This window comes from Lampris incognitus, chromosome 9 (genome assembly GCF_029633865.1).
Source record: "Lampris incognitus isolate fLamInc1 chromosome 9, fLamInc1.hap2, whole genome shotgun sequence".
NCBI classification, from domain to species: domain Eukaryota; kingdom Metazoa; phylum Chordata; class Actinopteri; order Lampriformes; family Lampridae; genus Lampris; species Lampris incognitus.
Genome location: NC_079219.1, coordinates 12547539 through 12564855, shown reverse-complemented (window position 1 = coordinate 12564855; position 17317 = coordinate 12547539). Strand labels below are relative to the sequence as shown.

At 46.8% G+C, this 17317-nt stretch overlaps 1 protein-coding gene across 1 annotated transcript in view; it reads left to right on the top strand.

Moving 5' to 3' along the window:
- st14 (ST14 transmembrane serine protease matriptase) overlaps positions 1–17317 on the top strand; it is a 28537-nt gene that overhangs the window by 8603 nt on the left and 2617 nt on the right. Inside the window, exons 2-16 of the mRNA XM_056286374.1 lie at positions 3958–4105; positions 6526–6686; positions 8597–8667; positions 8878–9047; positions 9859–9894; positions 10662–10890; positions 12689–12828; positions 13000–13103; positions 13490–13599; positions 13754–13884; positions 14361–14465; positions 14742–14849; positions 15188–15301; positions 15880–15999; positions 17063–17243. Of these exons, the coding sequence (XP_056142349.1) occupies positions 3958–4105; positions 6526–6686; positions 8597–8667; positions 8878–9047; positions 9859–9894; positions 10662–10890; positions 12689–12828; positions 13000–13103; positions 13490–13599; positions 13754–13884; positions 14361–14465; positions 14742–14849; positions 15188–15301; positions 15880–15999; positions 17063–17243 (1928 nt within the window). The remainder of the gene's footprint in view (positions 1–3957; positions 4106–6525; positions 6687–8596; positions 8668–8877; positions 9048–9858; positions 9895–10661; positions 10891–12688; positions 12829–12999; positions 13104–13489; positions 13600–13753; positions 13885–14360; positions 14466–14741; positions 14850–15187; positions 15302–15879; positions 16000–17062; positions 17244–17317) is intronic.

Here is a 17317-nt window from a genome sequence, read left to right as displayed (position 1 = left end):
TTTCACCTGACGGTGAGTTTCACCAGGGGGATGTGGCGCGTGAGAGGATCACGCTATTCCCCCCAGTTCCCCCTCCCCCCCGAACAGGAGCCCCGACCGATCAGAGGAGGCGCTAGTGCAGTGACCAGGACACATGCCCACATCCGGCTTCCCACCCACAGACACAGCCAATTGTGTCTGTAGGGACGCCCGACCAAGCCGAAGGTAACACGGGGATTCAAACCAGCGATTCCCCGTGTTGGTAGACAGCGGAATCGACTGCTACGCTACCCGGACACCCTATTGTGTTATTTTTGAAGTGTATTTTTTTACCCTTCATCCTCAGTGGAATTTTTCTTGCAAAATGCTTTCTCTTGTCTGAAATTCCTCTTCCTCGTGATTGCATTGATGGGCATTTTCTGTTGCTAGCATCTCCATGGCAACAGATTAAGGACGTTCTTTATTCATAATTTCCTAACCGCAGTATTTAACAAATGCTTTGAGGTGTTTTTATGCATGCTGAAAGATCAAATCTATTTCTGGAAATCTAACTGCTTTGTATCACTCGTATCATTTAGCTATTCTTGTAAACTGTCACTCACACTAATTTTTTACCCTTTCAGAGATCAGCATTTAAATAGTCATAGAACACAAGTTATGAAAATCACTTTTTCCTTTTACCATTGCTATAAAAAAATGACTTACTTTTAGCGTTGATTTTACTCGTATAACCTTTACCTTCTCAAATGTAATGCTACACCAAGTAAAGTTCCCGGTACTGAGAAAATATACATGACAGTTAAACAGATCCCGACTGATTCTCACTTGACTTGCAGGCTAAACCTGAAGGTATGGTATGTAATATGCCCCCATTTCCCCATGTCCTGCAAATAATGACTCTCAAACCAAAACGGAACAGACCTCCACACGTCATCTCAAGCCTCCATACCAGAATGTCCTTTTGTGTAGCCCAACACAACCAAACTAGCACCAAGGAATAAGGAGTGTGCGGTGAATGACAGAAGAGCACGAGATCTTATATGAATTAATCATACACGCTAACTGTACCTTATTTGTGGACCAATGTGTCACGTGCGGTAATTGATAAGACGAGTTGTGGCACTGTTGTTAGTTTCACATGATACTGGTTTCCCTCCCTTTGGTCCGTGTCCATGTTTTTACCTTTGCTTTATGTAGAAAGAAGAGATGGTAGATTAGATTTGGCATGGATTGGACTACATAAAGTAATTGCAGATTTTAAAAAAAAGAACAAGTGAAATAAAGTAAGGATGATCATGACAACATAAAAGAACACACCCCAATCAGCCAAAACATTAAAACCACTGACAGGTGAGTGAGTAGCATTGATTATCTCATTGCAATGCCAAGGGGTGGGATATATTAGGCAGCAAGTTGAACAGTCAAGTTCTTGAAGTTGATGTGTTGGAAGCAGGAAAAATGGGCAAGCGTAAGAATCTGAGCGACTTTGACAAGGGCCAAATTGTGACGGCTAGACGACTGGGTCAGAACATCTCCAAAAAGACAGGTCTTGTGGGGTGTTCCTGGTATTCAGTGGTCAGAACTAACCAAAAGTGGTCCAAGGAAGGGCAACTGGTTAACCGGCGACAGGGTCATGGGCGCTCAAGGCTCACTGGTGCATGTGGGGAGTGAAGGCTAGCCCGTCTGGTCCGATCCCACAGAAGAGCTACTATAACTCAAATTGCTGAAAAAGTGAATGCTGGCTATGATAGACAGGTGTCAGAACACACTGCATCACAGCTTGCCGCGTATGAGGCTGCATAGCCGCTGACCAGTCGGAGTGCCCATGATGACCCCTGTCCACCACCAAAAGCACCTACAATGGTCACGTGAGTGTCAGAACTGTACCATGGAGCGATGGAAGAGGGGGGCCTGGTCTGATGAATCACATTTTCTTTTACATCATGTGGACGACCGGGTATGTGTGCGTCATTTACCTGGGGGAGAGATGGCACCAGGATGCACGATGGGGAGAAGGTAAGCCAGCAGAGGCAGTGTGGTGCTCTGGGCAATGTTCTGCTGGGAAACCTTGGTCCTGGCATTCATGTGGAAGTTACTTTGACATGTGCCACCTACCTAAACATTGTTGCAGACCAGGTACACCCCTTCATGGCAACGGTATCCCCTGATGGCAGTGGCGTCTTTCAGCAGGATAATGCATCCTGCCCCCCTGCAAAAATTGTTCAGGAATGGTTCGAGGAACATGACAAGGGGTTCAAGCTGTTGCCTTGGCCTCCACATTCCCCAGATCTCTATCTAATCAAACATCTGTGGGATGAGCTGGAAAAACAAGTCCGATCCATGGAGGCCCCACCTCACAACTTACAGGACTTGAAGGATCTGCTGCTAACGTCTTGGTGCCAGATACCAGAGGACACCCTTAGAGGTCTTGTAGAGTCTATGCCTCGATGGGTCAGAGCTGTTTTGGCAGCACAATGGGGACTTGCATGATATTAAGAAGGTGGTTTTAATGTTTTGGCTGATTGGTGTATGTGTATGGTACGCAGTCACAGCGGTGGAACCTGCCAAGAGCAAAGCATTAAGAGTAGTGCACTGGGACTTGTTGACCTGAAAGATTGTTCACATATACTACATATTTACCTGGTTCAAAGACCAGCAACAGCACCCTTTCAACACCACATAATGTAGAAAGAAGAACTCCATGAAATATGCACAGGATAATGTATAGCAGCAGTATGGTTTACTTTAATGCAACATAGTATAATGTAGTGCAATGCATAGTGTAACATACTACATACTATGATGTTAAACTGAATATACAATCACAAATGTATAAATATGAAATATCTGAAAATGTAACTGCATTTTTGACTACGGTGGCTTTTTATTGTCAACCGCAAGCAATACAAATGTGTGTATCTTCTCAAGTATAGAGCAGTCATAACACCAAACCAAAACTAGTTTTCAAATAACTCCTTCAAATATTGCAAACCTCATTTTGTGAGAATTTTTTAATGAATAGATCTGTTTTTAATTTAATTTCTTTTTTGACCCCCCCCCCCCTCCACTCACACACACACACTTTTTCTTCCAATTGTACTTGGTCAATTACCCCGTTCTTCCGAGCTGTCCTGGTTGCTGCTCCAGCCCTCTGCTGATCCGGAGAGGCTGCAGGCTACCACGTGTCTCCTCCGATACATGTGGAGTCGCCAGCTGCTTCTTTTCCCCTGACAGTGAGGAGTTTCACCAGGGGGACATAGCGCGTGGGAGGATCACACTCTTCCCCCCAGTTCCCCCTCCCCCCCAAACAGGCACCCCAACTGACCAAAGGAGGGGCTAGTGCAGCGACCAGGACACATACCCACAGCCGGCTTCCCACCTACAGACACAGCTAATTGTGTCTGTAGGGGGCGCCCAACCAAGCCGGAGGTAACGCAGGAATTCGAACCAGCGATCCCTGTGTTGGTAGGCAACGGAATAGACCACTATGCTACCCGGACACCCTGGGTTAATTTAGTTTAAAGTAAGACAACAAAATTTTGCGTCACGATATGACAATATCCAAATTTCATCCCAGTGCAGTACCACTGAAAGATGATAAACAATAATATTGAATTATTGCCCAGTTCAAGTTCAGAGTAAACCCTTTTACGGTGGATTCTATTAGACTAATTAAATCAATTATTTGTTTATTTTACAAAGCTTCTAGCTTTTTACTTCTTTTTTTTCAGAACAACCAGAAAACCAGCTTTTAAGTTTGGGTAAAACTGAGAGGTTGTCTTTGCTGCTTTATTGGAGGGTCACGTGTTAAGATGCAGCATTCCTCATCAGAATTCACTCCCTCCTCTTATACAGAATGTAATCATGCTTCTTCTTCTTCTTCTTTTTTCTGTGTCAAGAGGTTGTCTGCTGTGTTTGTTTGTTTGTTTGTTTTTTTTAATAGATATCCTTCTCTCGTTTTCTCTCTTTCTTGACCAGGGTCAGAATGAGCAGCATGAGAAGGTCGACTTTTTAACCAATAAAGAGAAAATGTCGTCCAAACGAAAGACCGGCGTTGTGGTTGGGGTTCTTGTGGCTCTCCTGGTCTTGGCGGCCGTGGCAGCCTTCCTCATTTGGCTGTTTGTCTGTGAGTATCATCTGAAGGTTTTGTGTATATGTGCAATCAGTACTGATGAGTAATGTAGTCAAATGATGTAGTCGAATGAAGCAGTTAAGTCTTAAAAAAATCAGTGTTGTCCCTCTCACAGTCACAGTGCCTATACATACCAGAATGCAGTGCTTTTAAGCCTCTGTATCATCGTCCCTAAAATTCCTCTGTGCTCGTGTTGTGTGACATCGTTTCCACTATTGGAAACGTAGCTTAGCTGAGAGAACGAGGATGTGTTTTTCAACAGTGTGTTTAGAGTAGGTTACAGCAGAGATTCCTAAACTTTTCAGACCGTGTACCAATATGTGCCAAGCCAAATTCCCCAAGTACCACTTCCCACTACAAGTCCACCCCTGACTACTATTACAACTGCTACTACTACTACTAATAATAATAATACACATACCTTTTCAGTGAGATGGATTAGCCCAGCGGTGGCTAACCATGTGCCATGGAGAGCCATCTGTATGCAGGTTTTCATTCCAACCCGACTCCACACCAGGTGATTTCGCTGATACGTTCTTCCTCTTTGGTTGAAGGGTTGTTAATCAGTGAAATCGCCTGGCGTGGAGTCCGGCTGGAATGAAAACCTGCATACACATGGCTCGCCATGGCACATGGTTAGCCACCCCTGGATTAGCCTGTTAGCATCGGCATAGTCTTGGAATGTCAGGCGTGCGTGCGGTCGGCATCAGCTGTAGATCTGGCTCTGCATCCATTTGGTTGCAATATTTAATCACGAAAGGCTAATAATCTCAGCTAAAATCGACTGTGGAGCCCGAGTCTGACTGCATCAAGGTCAAGGTCTGTGCTGCGTGTTCATGCTATATGTCGGATGTGACGCCATGTCACCCTACGAGGCTAAGTACAGGTATATTTTATTTTGAAAATATTTAAATGATTGACAACTAATTTTTACATCATTGTAGTGTGATGTGTAGATGTAATAACTGTTGTCGTTAATAAAATGAAATGAAATAACAATTATTTGGTTTTAAGTTAAGGACTTGGGCCAGTTGGAGTGCAATTGTTAAGCCTTTCAGCAAGGTTCTTGCGTACCACCAGGTAGAGCCTCATGTACCACCATTTGGGAATCACTGGATTAGAGTATTAGAAACCCTTTTCTAGCGGCGTCCGGGTAGCGTAGCGGTCTATTCCGTTGCCTACCAACACGGGGATCTCGGTTCGAATCCCCGTGTTGCCTCCGGCTTGGTCGGGCGTCCCTACAGACACAACTAGCCGTGTCTGCGGGTGGGAAGCCGGATGTGGGTATATGTCCTGGTCATTGCACTAGCGCCTCCTCTGGTCGGTCGGGGCACCTTTTCGCGGGGGAGGGGAAACTGGGGGGAATAGCGTGATCCTCACACATGCTACATCCCCCTGGTGAAACTCCTCACTGTCAGGTGACAAGAAGCGGCTGGCGACTCCACATGTATCGGAGGAGACGTGGTAGTCTGCAGCCCCCCCCCCCCCGGATCGGTAGAGGGGTTGGAGACGAGACCGGGACAGCTCGCAGAGTGGGGTAATTGGCTGGATGCAATTGGGGAGAAAAAGGAGGGGGGAAAAAAGAAACCCTGCTAGATTGTAGTTTTTGTGGCCGGGCCAACGGGTGTCAGGATTCGTCACTTGGCAGCTGAAAGACAAAACAGTTTCACTTCCACCCCGGAGACGCAGAAACAATCGGGGACAACTGCAGGTGTCTTTCATATGCTATCCCTGTCCTGGCTGGGCAGAGGTACGGTTGAAAATCTGTGGATTTTCCCTTGAAAACTCGTCGCTCTCCTTTTCAAAACACACCTATGGCTGCTGGTCATTTTGCAGAGGAACAAAATACATTCTCCATTCTCCTCTCATGTCTAGTCAACAAAAAACCTTAAAAAAAGTTAGCTGGTGGACATCCTCTTACAAGACTGCATAAGACAAGGACATTGCTCATAGCATTATTGATAATGTCGGCCTTCTACCGAAGTCATGGTTAGAATACTCACAACACTGAGTACCTCCACAACGGCCCCACCATCAAAATCCAGTCGGGGGAAATATTTACTGCGTGGTTTGGAGGTGCGCTCCTTAAGAATGAAAGAGTAGATGTGGAATTTCTAATTTCCCGTTAATGTCACCAGTCAGCCGATTGGACAGGATCGGAATTCCCTTTTGTCCGTCGGTGGACAGGTGTCACTCACGGTCAGAAGAACAACTTTCCTCTCAAGTGTGATTGAAGGAACCCCTGAAGCCTTGATAAACAGCCTTTCACTTTGGCTGGTGTATTTTAAGCTGTCATCTCACCAAGTGATCTCAGAGTTTCAAGACTCTCCGCAGAAACAGAAGTTATTGGGTTTAAACAACAGTTGTTTTTTTTTTGTAAATACTTTTACTTTGCTTTGCCTTTCTTCCTCAAGTCAAAGATGCAGACTCGGAGGCCACCCTTAGCGAGAAGCGAGTCCCGGCAGTGCTGGTATTCAGTGGGCACATGAAGCTGGTTGACATGACCTATGACCCGAAGCTGGAGGACACCAGTAGCAAGAACTTTCAGATGCTGGCTGATGACCTGGAAGAAATTGTAAGTTTGATGCCTAAAGAGTTTCTAATCCAGAGTAAAGGCTCAGCACTTTCTGTTGCCTTTCTGTAGCTGACATTGTTTATCGTCGAGTTCACCACAGGGGGCAACGTATTTAACGCGGTTCCCTTCTCCTTCAGAGGATTAGCTGCGGCTGGTGTATGGCACCGTGGAAAGGCTTTTTAAACAGGTTCCTCTCAGTGCAAAGATTGCTGAAGGCGCTTTCGTGTGGGTGGAATAAAACGGTGTACGTTCTCATTCATTCCCCTCGGCAGCATCTTTTCTTATTGACGGCACTGGAGATGTTTGCGGCACCGCTCACGATGTTGACAGCCGCAAGCTCCTGCTTAAACCCCCATCAACCTTGTACTTTCTCAGTGATGGGCTACAGGTGTGACAGCGTTGGGTTTGGATGAGAGTGGGAAGTGGTCTGACTTGAATATTGGATGACTAACCCGCTGAGTTAAAAGCTTTACTCTTCTCTCTCTCTCTCTCTCTCTCTCTCTCTCTCTCTCTCTCTCTCTCTCTCTCTCTCTCTCTCTCTCTCTCTCACACACACACATGCTCAATGACGGATTTCAGAGAATTGTTAAACAGCTGAAATGCCAGGGCGTCCGGGTAGCGTAGCGGTCTATTCCATTGCCTACCAACATGGGGATCACCAGTTCGAATCCCCGTGTTACCTCCGGCTTGATTAGGCATCCCACAGACACAATTGGCCAATTGGCTGCGAGTGGGGAGCCGGATGTGCGTGCGTGTCCTGGTCACTGCACTAGCGCCTCGTCTGGTTGGTCGGGGTGCCTGTTTGGGGGGAATAGCGTGATCCTCCCATGCACGATGTCCCCCTGGTGAAACTCCTCACCGTCAGGTGAAAAGAAGCGGCTGGAGACTCCACATGTATCGGAGGAGGCATGCCGTAGTCTGCAGCCCTCCCCGGATCGGCAGAGGGGGTGGAGCAGCAACCGAGACAGCTGGGGTAATTGGCCGGGTACAACTGGGGAGAAAAAGGGGGAGGGGAATCCCCCCCCCCCGAAAAAAACAGCTGAAATGCTGTTAGCGATTTAATTCCTTTAAAAAAAATCATATTTTCCAAAAATTGTTTCATTATCTTACCATATGGAAGTTATTAAAGGATGCTGGACGACAGCTGCCACCAGACAGCCAGGGGTTGGTGTCAGTTTTTCTGACCATACTCGTGCTACAACGTTGTATTTGATTAGACCGTACCCTGCGGGACATCAGTTCAGTCATGCCAGTCTGGCCTTCCACATAAAACCCCTTGTCAGTAGACCTCTCCAAACCGTCTGGTTGTGTTTCATCAGCTCGCCGTCTCCCAGATGAATAAGAAAAATGGCAACGAGATCACATTTCACACAGTTGATTACAGACGCTTTAGAAATGTGCCATTTTTGGGCCCGTGTGGGCATTGTACGTCGGTGGATAATTGATCGTCTCAGTCATGTGAACTCTTGTCCTCCTCCGCATTTCTTTTGTCAGCTGGCGTTATCACCGGCGAGACAAATGAAGCTCTTTTTTTCCAGAGGGGGGCTCACTCGCTTTTCTAGCCTCGTGACCCTGAAGGGAGTAACATTTAATACTAAGGTGCTTAGTCTTTACATTAAAATCTTTCTTAGTATAGTGTTGTTTTATCCCCCCCCATGACCATGGTAACTTGCATTTAAGGCCAATTAAGACTAGTAACGGTGTATCACTACTAACAACCATGTTCGACACAGCCTGCCGCCTTATTCAGCTGGAGGCGAGACGTAATTGGGAATGCTGTTGTCGGGCGCGCTTTGCACAGTACGTTGCTTTTGCATGAACATGCTTATTTGACTTCAGGCAGATGCAGAAGTCTTGTGCATAACAAAGCCTCTTGATACCATACTAATACTGACCTTCCTTTAACACAGCTGGAGATAAACTACAAGAAAGACCCTTTCCTGGCAAAATACTACACCAAATCTGTGGTCACAGCGTTCAGGTACATGCTGCCAGGGTCCCAAGACCCTTCTTTTCTCTTCCATAGGGTCAGTTCAAATGCCTGTGATATCCTAATTTGGGCGAGGTGTCAAGTGAGTTTTCTAATTTAAAAAAAAAGAAAAAATAATTCTTCATTTGCTGCTAATTAAAAACCTAAACACCTCCTGTTGTTGGATGTTTTTGCCCCTCCCCAACTCCTTGTGTTTTCCAGTGAGGGTGTGATAGCTTACCACTGGACCCAGTTTAATGTTCCGGCCGATGACCTGGAGATGGTGCCGGAGTTTTCTGAGGAGCGGGTTCTGGAGATGCTGTGGAAAGGCATCAGGAAGCAGGGCAAGCAAAGCCACCAGGATATCAAGATCAGTGAAGTTACCGCCTCATGTCAGTACCACCGGGACCGGATGGGGTTTATCTGGGTGTTGGGGCAGAATGAGAGATTTGGTGTAGGATAGAGGGAGCTACAAATGTTCCACTTTTGACAAGATGGAAAACCAATCATCGCCATATATAGCTTTAAAAATACAGATCTGAAAAAGGTCTTCTATAAATACTGGTATTCTGTACCCCCCCCCCTTCTTTTTTTTTGTTTCTTTGCATCATGGGAGTTCAATCCGAGATTTGCTGACGAAATCATAATGACGAGGCGAGACCTTTGTGCTGGTGCTGCATCTAAGATTGCACGTTTTATGCAATTTGGATCCTCTAATGATATTAGCTGGCTGCTAGCCTGGCGTAAGGCAGCCATTCTTCTTACTTTTGTCTTTTCTGCATTCACATTGCATTTGTCTATCTCTTGGCCACTAGCCCAGAGCTGGCCCTATGACTCAGTAGTTTTGGGCCCCTTTGAAATGATTTCTGTGGGTATGATTTGATGTTGCTGTCCCAGATAGTTAGACAGAGATGTATGGGTTGCTCCTGTAGGCCAAGGTGAGATGAAGCAGAAAGAGCTATACGCCATCACCAGTTCTCTGAACAGCAGGGAAATGGAACAGAAAAAGTGCAACCCAAATATTTTAGGCCCATGCATCAAATTCTATCAGGCTCCCTAGTTTGGTGACACATTCTTACCTTCCCTCCTGTTTGCCCCCGTCTCTCTCTCGCTCTCTCTCTCTCTCTCTCTCTGTCTCTCTCTCTCTGTCTCTCTCTCTCTCTCTCTCTCTCTCTCTCTCTCTGTCTCCCTCCCCGTCTCCAGACACAGACCCACGGATGGCGAGGAACCCTAGAGCCAGTGAGTACAGCGTGTCCCATTTCAATCACTCGCCGCTGTAATTTTCCAGCTGGGTAGACGCTTAGTCTGCTGCCAGTCTGTAACGAATGGCTGGCTCGCCTACATGTGCTGCTCCCGTCAGAGAACGGGGCTCCTATAGCAGGACCCTGATCAGCCGGCCTGCATGCCCCGCTTGACTTTTTGTGTTCAAGATTTATAACCCTGGGATGATTACAGTACATTAGACGATAGGATGTTTTATTATCCCCAAACTGGCCATTTAAAAATATTATACATCCATTCATCCATCCATATATTCATGCAAGCATAAAGTAAAGGGCAGAAGAACTTGAAATTTATGATACAGGTAATCTGGAGCAAAGGTAGAAAATGGGTTCTGTCTCCAACGTCATTATCTTTGATTAACATTACAACTGTAAGTTAACAGTTATGACATTACAGAGAGATAAATGAGGACAAATGAACTTATATCAATTGTGAATGATGACTGCCACCTGTCAGGAATAAATATGTAGTGATAATAACCTACCTTAAACTCCTATTTGTTTGTTAAATAGATTCATTAACTTTTTCGGCTCACATAAATCCTTATGATATAGACTTATAGTACACATCAAATGTGTCATCAAACAGCCTTAGAGTTCATTTCCCTTATGATGATGGCCATGTGGAGGTTATAGGTCGCCTACCTACCTATCGACCGCCGTCTCTGCTCAGCATCACATGCAGGCCATAGTGATAATATCGGCGATGTTGTCGTCCCCCAGAGGAGTGTTTCTACCGTCTTGAGGCTGAAACCAACGTGCAGAGCTTCCAGTCCCCGGGCTTCCCGGCCAAATATCCCCCCAAGTCCCGCTGCCAGTGGCAGATCAGAGCCCCGGAGAAGCACGCCATCGCCGTAAGGTTCTCTCACTTCCACATCGAGGATGACTGCTCCAACGACTTTGTCTCCATCTATGACTCCCTGAGTCCAGATGAGTCACAGGCCATCACAGAGTAAGTCGCCAGTTCACAGGGGAATCGAGGTCGGGGTTGATGGGCAAAACAGGGCCGAGTACATGTGAACCATTGTCATATCAGCGCTGCATTTTTTCCCCCAAGTTGAATAAATGTTTTAGTTGATCCAAGCTGAATTAGATTTGATTAAGTACGTGTCTGCGGATATTATTCGGTTTCATTATTTTGCTGGAAGAATATGAGTTCTGAAGAAGTTTATTCTAAGAAAGCAGCAAAAGCTAGCGCCGCTATCCAAACACATCACATTCTCCAACATAGCCCCAAACCTTGTTTCACTGGCTTGGTTTGACGCGGCTCAACCCAACATGCCGGGTGTGTTTAGCAGCGATGATCAGAGAGCGGGGAGATCTGGTCCTACAGAACTCCCAGATGCCAGCCACTAAGAATCACTTTGTATTTAGCCGAAATGTTGCAGGGGGATTTGAAAGTGAAAGCTATTCTGATATGGGCAAAAAAAAAAAAAGAGGTTCCACTTCATTCCTTTTGCCGCATTCGTGATTACAACTTCTTTTTTTTATTGGCCCCGGTGCCTTTAGCGCCGCGTGCCCCATTTTATTGTTAACTTTTGGGACCTCGGTGAGATTGAGTTGGCTCAGAAGGGCTTCGCTTTTCAAATCTTTCAAGGGTGGCAACCTACTTCTACACCGCTGTGCAACCGCACTTTATTCGCTGGGAGGTGGGGGTGGGGGGTGGGGGGCGCTGTCTCGAACTGTGGCTTCCCTGAGAACGCCATCGCAGCTAAGCTGCAGGCAATTTCAGGCCCAGAACCCTTCGGCAAACAAATACGGGTTACCAGGCGGTGCATAAAATTTTTATAATGCCGTTGAGCGATCAGCTTTATCCAAGGTGACATGGGGTTTATGAGAGCCATAATGTAATACTTTGTAATGGCATTATCCCACGGCGGGTGGATGTATTGCCGCTCTTGCAGCGTCATTCACACCTCCGTGGCTCTGCTGCCAGCGGTGCTGAGAACTTTGAGCTAATGTACCTGTTTAACTTTTAAAGTCCACCTAAGCATTTTCTGACAGTGGCGCTGGCACATCTCTCTTCAGAGCCCTATTTCTCTTTTTCACTCTGTTTATCCATTGATCGCTTAAGAGGACTTCTTTTACTAAGCCCTTTAAACTTCTTTGCTGTGACCCCCCAAAGAAACGTGTCGGTTGTTATTCAGAAGTTTTGAGCTCCCCTTTTTTTGTTTCGTATCATTTGTGGTCAGAAATAAGGTTCCTGCATTTAATGAATAAAAGTTTTATTCAGTCCATGCAGTGCAGCTCAGTGTTATTTGGTGTCACACAAGCTAATGAGTGGCACGGTGGCGCAGTGGTTAGCACGGTCGCCTCACAGCAAGAAGGTCCCGGGTTCGAGCCCTGGGGTAGTCCAACCTTGGTGGGTTGTCCCGGGTCATTCTCTGTGTGGAGTTTGCATGTTCTCCCCATGTCTGAGTGGGTTTCCTCCGGGGGCTCCGGTTTCCTCCCACAGTCCAAAGACATGTAGGTCAGGTGACTCGGCCATACTAAACTGTCCCTAGGAATGCGTGGGTGGGTGTGGGTGGGTGGGTGGGTGGGTGTCGGCCCTGTGATGGCCTGGCAGCTTGTCCAGGGTGTCTCCCCGCCTGCTGCCCAATGACTGCTGGAATAGGCTCCAGCATCCCCATCATGACACTGAGAGCAGGATAAGCGGTTAAGATAATGGATGGATGGACAAGCTAATGAGCTCACACATCATATACTGTTATATTCCGTCATCAACAAAATCATTTATTTTTCTTCCTCAGAAAGTGCGGTCAGAGGCCCCCAACCAACCCTCTACAGGTGGTGTCATCCAGCAACATCATGCTGATCAACCTGATAACAGACAGTGCTATCCAGAGACCTGGATTCAGGGCCGAGTACAACATCATCCCCCTATCTACAGGTAACAAAGCAAACATTCATCGACCTCCTCAGCAGCTCCTGTAGTGCCTTGTATAAATATATTTGCTCTTCCTACTACATATAATCCCATTGCACACGAGGAAATGTATACACACATGTTCCATTTCGTGTTATGCCGGCACACTGATGCAGAAACTGTTCTGCTTTTCAGCCAAAACATGCGGAGGCCGCCTCACCGACAGCCAAGGGAAATTCAGCTCCCCACATCACCCGAGTTTCTATCCCCCCGCCCTAGACTGCAAGTGGACCATCGAGGTTTGCTGCTACATTGCTGTTCTCCCCGGTCCCCCTCCTCTACCTCACATCAGCGTCCCCACCTCCCTCTTTACATCCTTAGCCTGCTCAGGGAAGACTGCTGAGGCAGCACTGTAGATGCCAAGCTATTCAGTACCTCTTCTATCTTCATCTGTCAGACAGTGGCTGTTGCCGCAGCTAGAGCTGAGCTGCAGTGTTTTATGTCTTGGTCTTGTGTGTTGATTTGCGGGTTTTGTGTGTACACGTCTGCATTAGCATGCAAGTGTTGGTGTGCTGCTTTTATAATAGTGTGTGTGTGCATTTTATAGATGTGCTGCTTCTCTATGTAGAGGCTACGGTGTTACAAGAGGCCATGAAAACCAGTAATCTCTTCCTCTGTGTCTTAGGTTGCTGCCGGGAAGAAGGTGCGGGTTAAGTTCTCTATTTTCCGCATGAAGGAGCCAGGGGTGGACATCCGGGTGTGTCATAAAGACTATGTGGAAGTTATGGGCACCAAGTAAGACATCAACACATTTTAAGTGACATTCCTTCAAAACCTCTTCCCTCAACATGTAGTATGTGTCTATTTTTACATCTGCGAAAGTATGTTTGCATATCTGGGCATGCTTGTGGGTATGTGTGTGTGTTTAAACTGTGGTCTTGTACCCCAGGTACTGTGGAGAAATGTCCTCTTTGGCTCTAACCAGTCAGACCAACATCCTAGAGGTGACCTTCCATTCAGACGAGTCATTCACTGATAAAGGCTTCAATGCTGAGTACAACGCCTACGATCCTGCCAACCGTGAGTTGAGACTCTCTTCCACCCAAATTTGCCACACATGCCACGGCGAGACAGCTGGAATGTCGTGATATGACAGTGACACTCATAGCCTGCTATTACAAAGCGTGAGAGGGAGACTAACTATTAAGTCTGAGGGACTAAAGACGGTGTCAGACTGACAGTCAAATGGAGCTGTTCGGTGATAGACGCTTGCAGCGATGACACTTCAGAGCTGGGCTAATCACACAGAGCTTGTTTATTGGGTCCATTTTATTTGCCACTGTCAGTCAGGGGCACTTCACTTTCAATCCTCTCTTCCCCTCTGTGTTGTCTCCCAGTTTGACCTAAATGGATTTATAATTGCTCGGCTCAACAGCAAATGCAACATGACTGATGGGGTGAATACACGTTTTCACTCCCTCCCTCTCGTTGTACCCCCCCCCCTTCTCTAACTCCCCTTCCTACTCTTCCTCACGCTGTTGCCATTTTGTACGCAGCTTGCCCAGACCAGTTCGCCTGTGCCTCTGGGATCTGCATCTCCAAAGACCTGCAGTGTGATGGCTGGAACGACTGTGGCGATATGAGCGACGAGATGAAGTGCAGTACGTTGTCCCTGACCCTGCCCCATCGCTCTCTCTCTCTCTCTCTCTCTCTCTCTCTCTCTCTCTCTCTCTCTCTCTCTCTCTCTCTCTCTCTCTCTCTCTCTCTCTCCTTTTTAGACCCTTCTCTTAACTCCCCATACTTTCCCAAAGTCCTTTCTCCTGCCTATTGGAACAACCCATCGATGTGTGTTTTGCATATGTCCCTTATCAGATGTCTTTGGTACGTGTATCTCCATTAGATGTCTTGTTTAGTAAACAATCCATTTGTTGCATCAGAGTGTGAGAAGGACCAGTTTGCCTGTGACAACGGCATGTGTAAGCCTAAGTACTGGGTGTGCGATCGCGTCAACGACTGCGGAGATGAGAGCGATGAGAAACAGTGCAGTAAGTACCGCCGTCTCTCTTAAAGTGGTCTTCGGGGGATACAGGCCCTCTCTAATGCTATGCTAATTGTGCTAACATTAAAGGCACGTTGCTACTAATGCTCTGGCCACTGGCTCCTGGGCTCTGTACATTCATTACTTTATCAGTAATGGGGCTTGTTTGAAGCCTTGCCCAATTTGCTCAGCCTCTGTCTAGACGCTTAATCATGTGTAATAAATGCAAGAAGGGGGGAGAGCAAAAGTAATTTCTATTGTGGCCACGGCACTGATGTCCTTGTGAAACCTGGCAGGTATCCTCTGCACCGCTCTCAGCCATCTCCCTCTCCTGCTCTACCACAGGTTGCGATGACAATGAATGGCGCTGTGGCGACGGGACTTGTGTGCCTCAGGAAGTGGTGTGTGACACCAAGAAGGACTGTGGTGATGGAAGCGACGAGGCCTCGTGTAAAGTCTGTAAGTTGTGCTGTGAACCCATTCACATCCCAGTGCCAGGTCGGAAAATGCAAGTCAGCGCATAATATTAAGCGTTTTACATGGGGCATTGAACAAATTTAACGTGATCCAACTGTGGCGTTAAAGGCGGGGCAGTTGTGAAGATGCTGCAATGCAGATACAATTCTTCATTCAATAGTCACTCTTTATTTTTTTTTTGCCCAGTCCCCACTCTTCCCCTTCTTCTGTCACTCTCTCTTTCACGCTTTCACACATTTCTCACATTTTCTGTCTGTCTGTCTGTCTGTCTCTCTCTCGCTCTTCCTCTTGCTCGCTCTCTCTCTCTCTGTCTCGCTCGCTCTCTGTCTTTCTCACATATATACAGACAGAGGGCAGGCTCACATTTCCTCTTCTTTTTTTAATATTCGGTTCCGTATATATGAAGGGACGTTGGCCCTTAACCCCAATCAATGCGAGCGGTCAATGTAATCTGCCTCTACATCACAATGCATTGTGCACTGAAGCCTTAATTACACAGCAGTGGCCATTTGATTAAATTGTGTGTCTTGACTGTGGAACACTTCTCCACCTTATCGTAGCTCCAGGTATCTGCTCTGACTTCAGCTTCAAATGTAAGAACCAAGAATGTATAAATAAGGTGAACGCCGAATGTGACCGGGTGAAAGACTGCTCCGACGGCTCCGATGAGGAGAGCTGCGGTAAGGGATGTCTTCAGTCCTTTTTCACTCTTCTGAATCACCGCCCTTTCACTGTCACCCTCGGCTTACTTCGTCCTAGCACTGAATGTAAGAAATGTGATTTGATGCAAAATGGGAACAACACAACATAACTGGGGCTAATCTTCTCAGTGCCATCTTGAATGGTTTATAGATGTGCTATGCTGAGCCCATTGGGCTGTCTGCTATGAAAGAGCCCCAGGCCTTGAGTGCTTTATTTATTTGATTCTTCTTCTTTTCTTTTTTTTTTTTTTTTTTTTTTTTGAAAGCCAATCTTGACATCTCTGAAGGTTTTTGTTTTTACTTCTATTAAAGCCTCGGGGTTTGACCTTTTTTCTTTTTTTTTTTTTTATCAGCTAATGTGCCCGCAGGCCTTACTGGAATTCAGAAGAGGCATGTAGTCCATAGCTAAGGCCACAGTCATGACAGCTTCAAGTCAACTGCTTTTGTCCTCTGATATATATACCATAATGGTGGCACGGTGGCCTCACAGCAAGAAGGTCCTGGATTCGAGCCCTGGGGTAGTCCACCCTTGGTGGGTCGTCCCAGGTCGTCCTCTGTGTGGCGTTTGCATGTTCTCCGAGCCGTGTCTGCGTGGGTTTCCTCCGGGGGCTCCGGTTTCCTCCCACAGTCCAAAGACATGTAGGTCAGGTGAATCAGCCGTACTAAAATTGTCCCTAGGAATGAATCGGGGTGTGTGTGTGTGTGGGGGGGGGGGGGGGCTCTGTGATGGCCTGGCGGCCTGTCCAGGGTGTCTCCCCGCCTGCCGCCCAATGACTGCTGGAAATATGCTCCAGCATCCCCGCGACCCTGAGAGCAGGATAAGCAGTTAAGATAATGGATGGATATATACCATGACACACACACACACACACACACACACACACACACACACACACACACACACACACACACACACACAATATGTACGTATGTATGTGTGTGTATTAACCTCTGATCATTAATGCCAGTCTCATATGCTGCCTTTTCTCACTGTGGGTCTAAGGCCTTTCTTATTTACCCCTGTCTCTACATATCCCCACAGACTGTGGCATCAGGCCCTATAAGCTGAACCGCATTGTGGGAGGTGAGAATGCCGAGCTGGGGGAATGGCCCTGGCAGGTCAGCCTTCACTTTATGACCAATGGGCATGTCTGCGGTGCCTCAATCCTCTCTGACAAGTGGCTCCTTTCTGCTGCCCACTGCTTCCAGACCAGCAACTCCTTGTGAGTCACAGCTTTGTGGCTGCAATGCTCATCTGAACACGGCACAATCATAACCTGCTATTAATTTTGCTCTG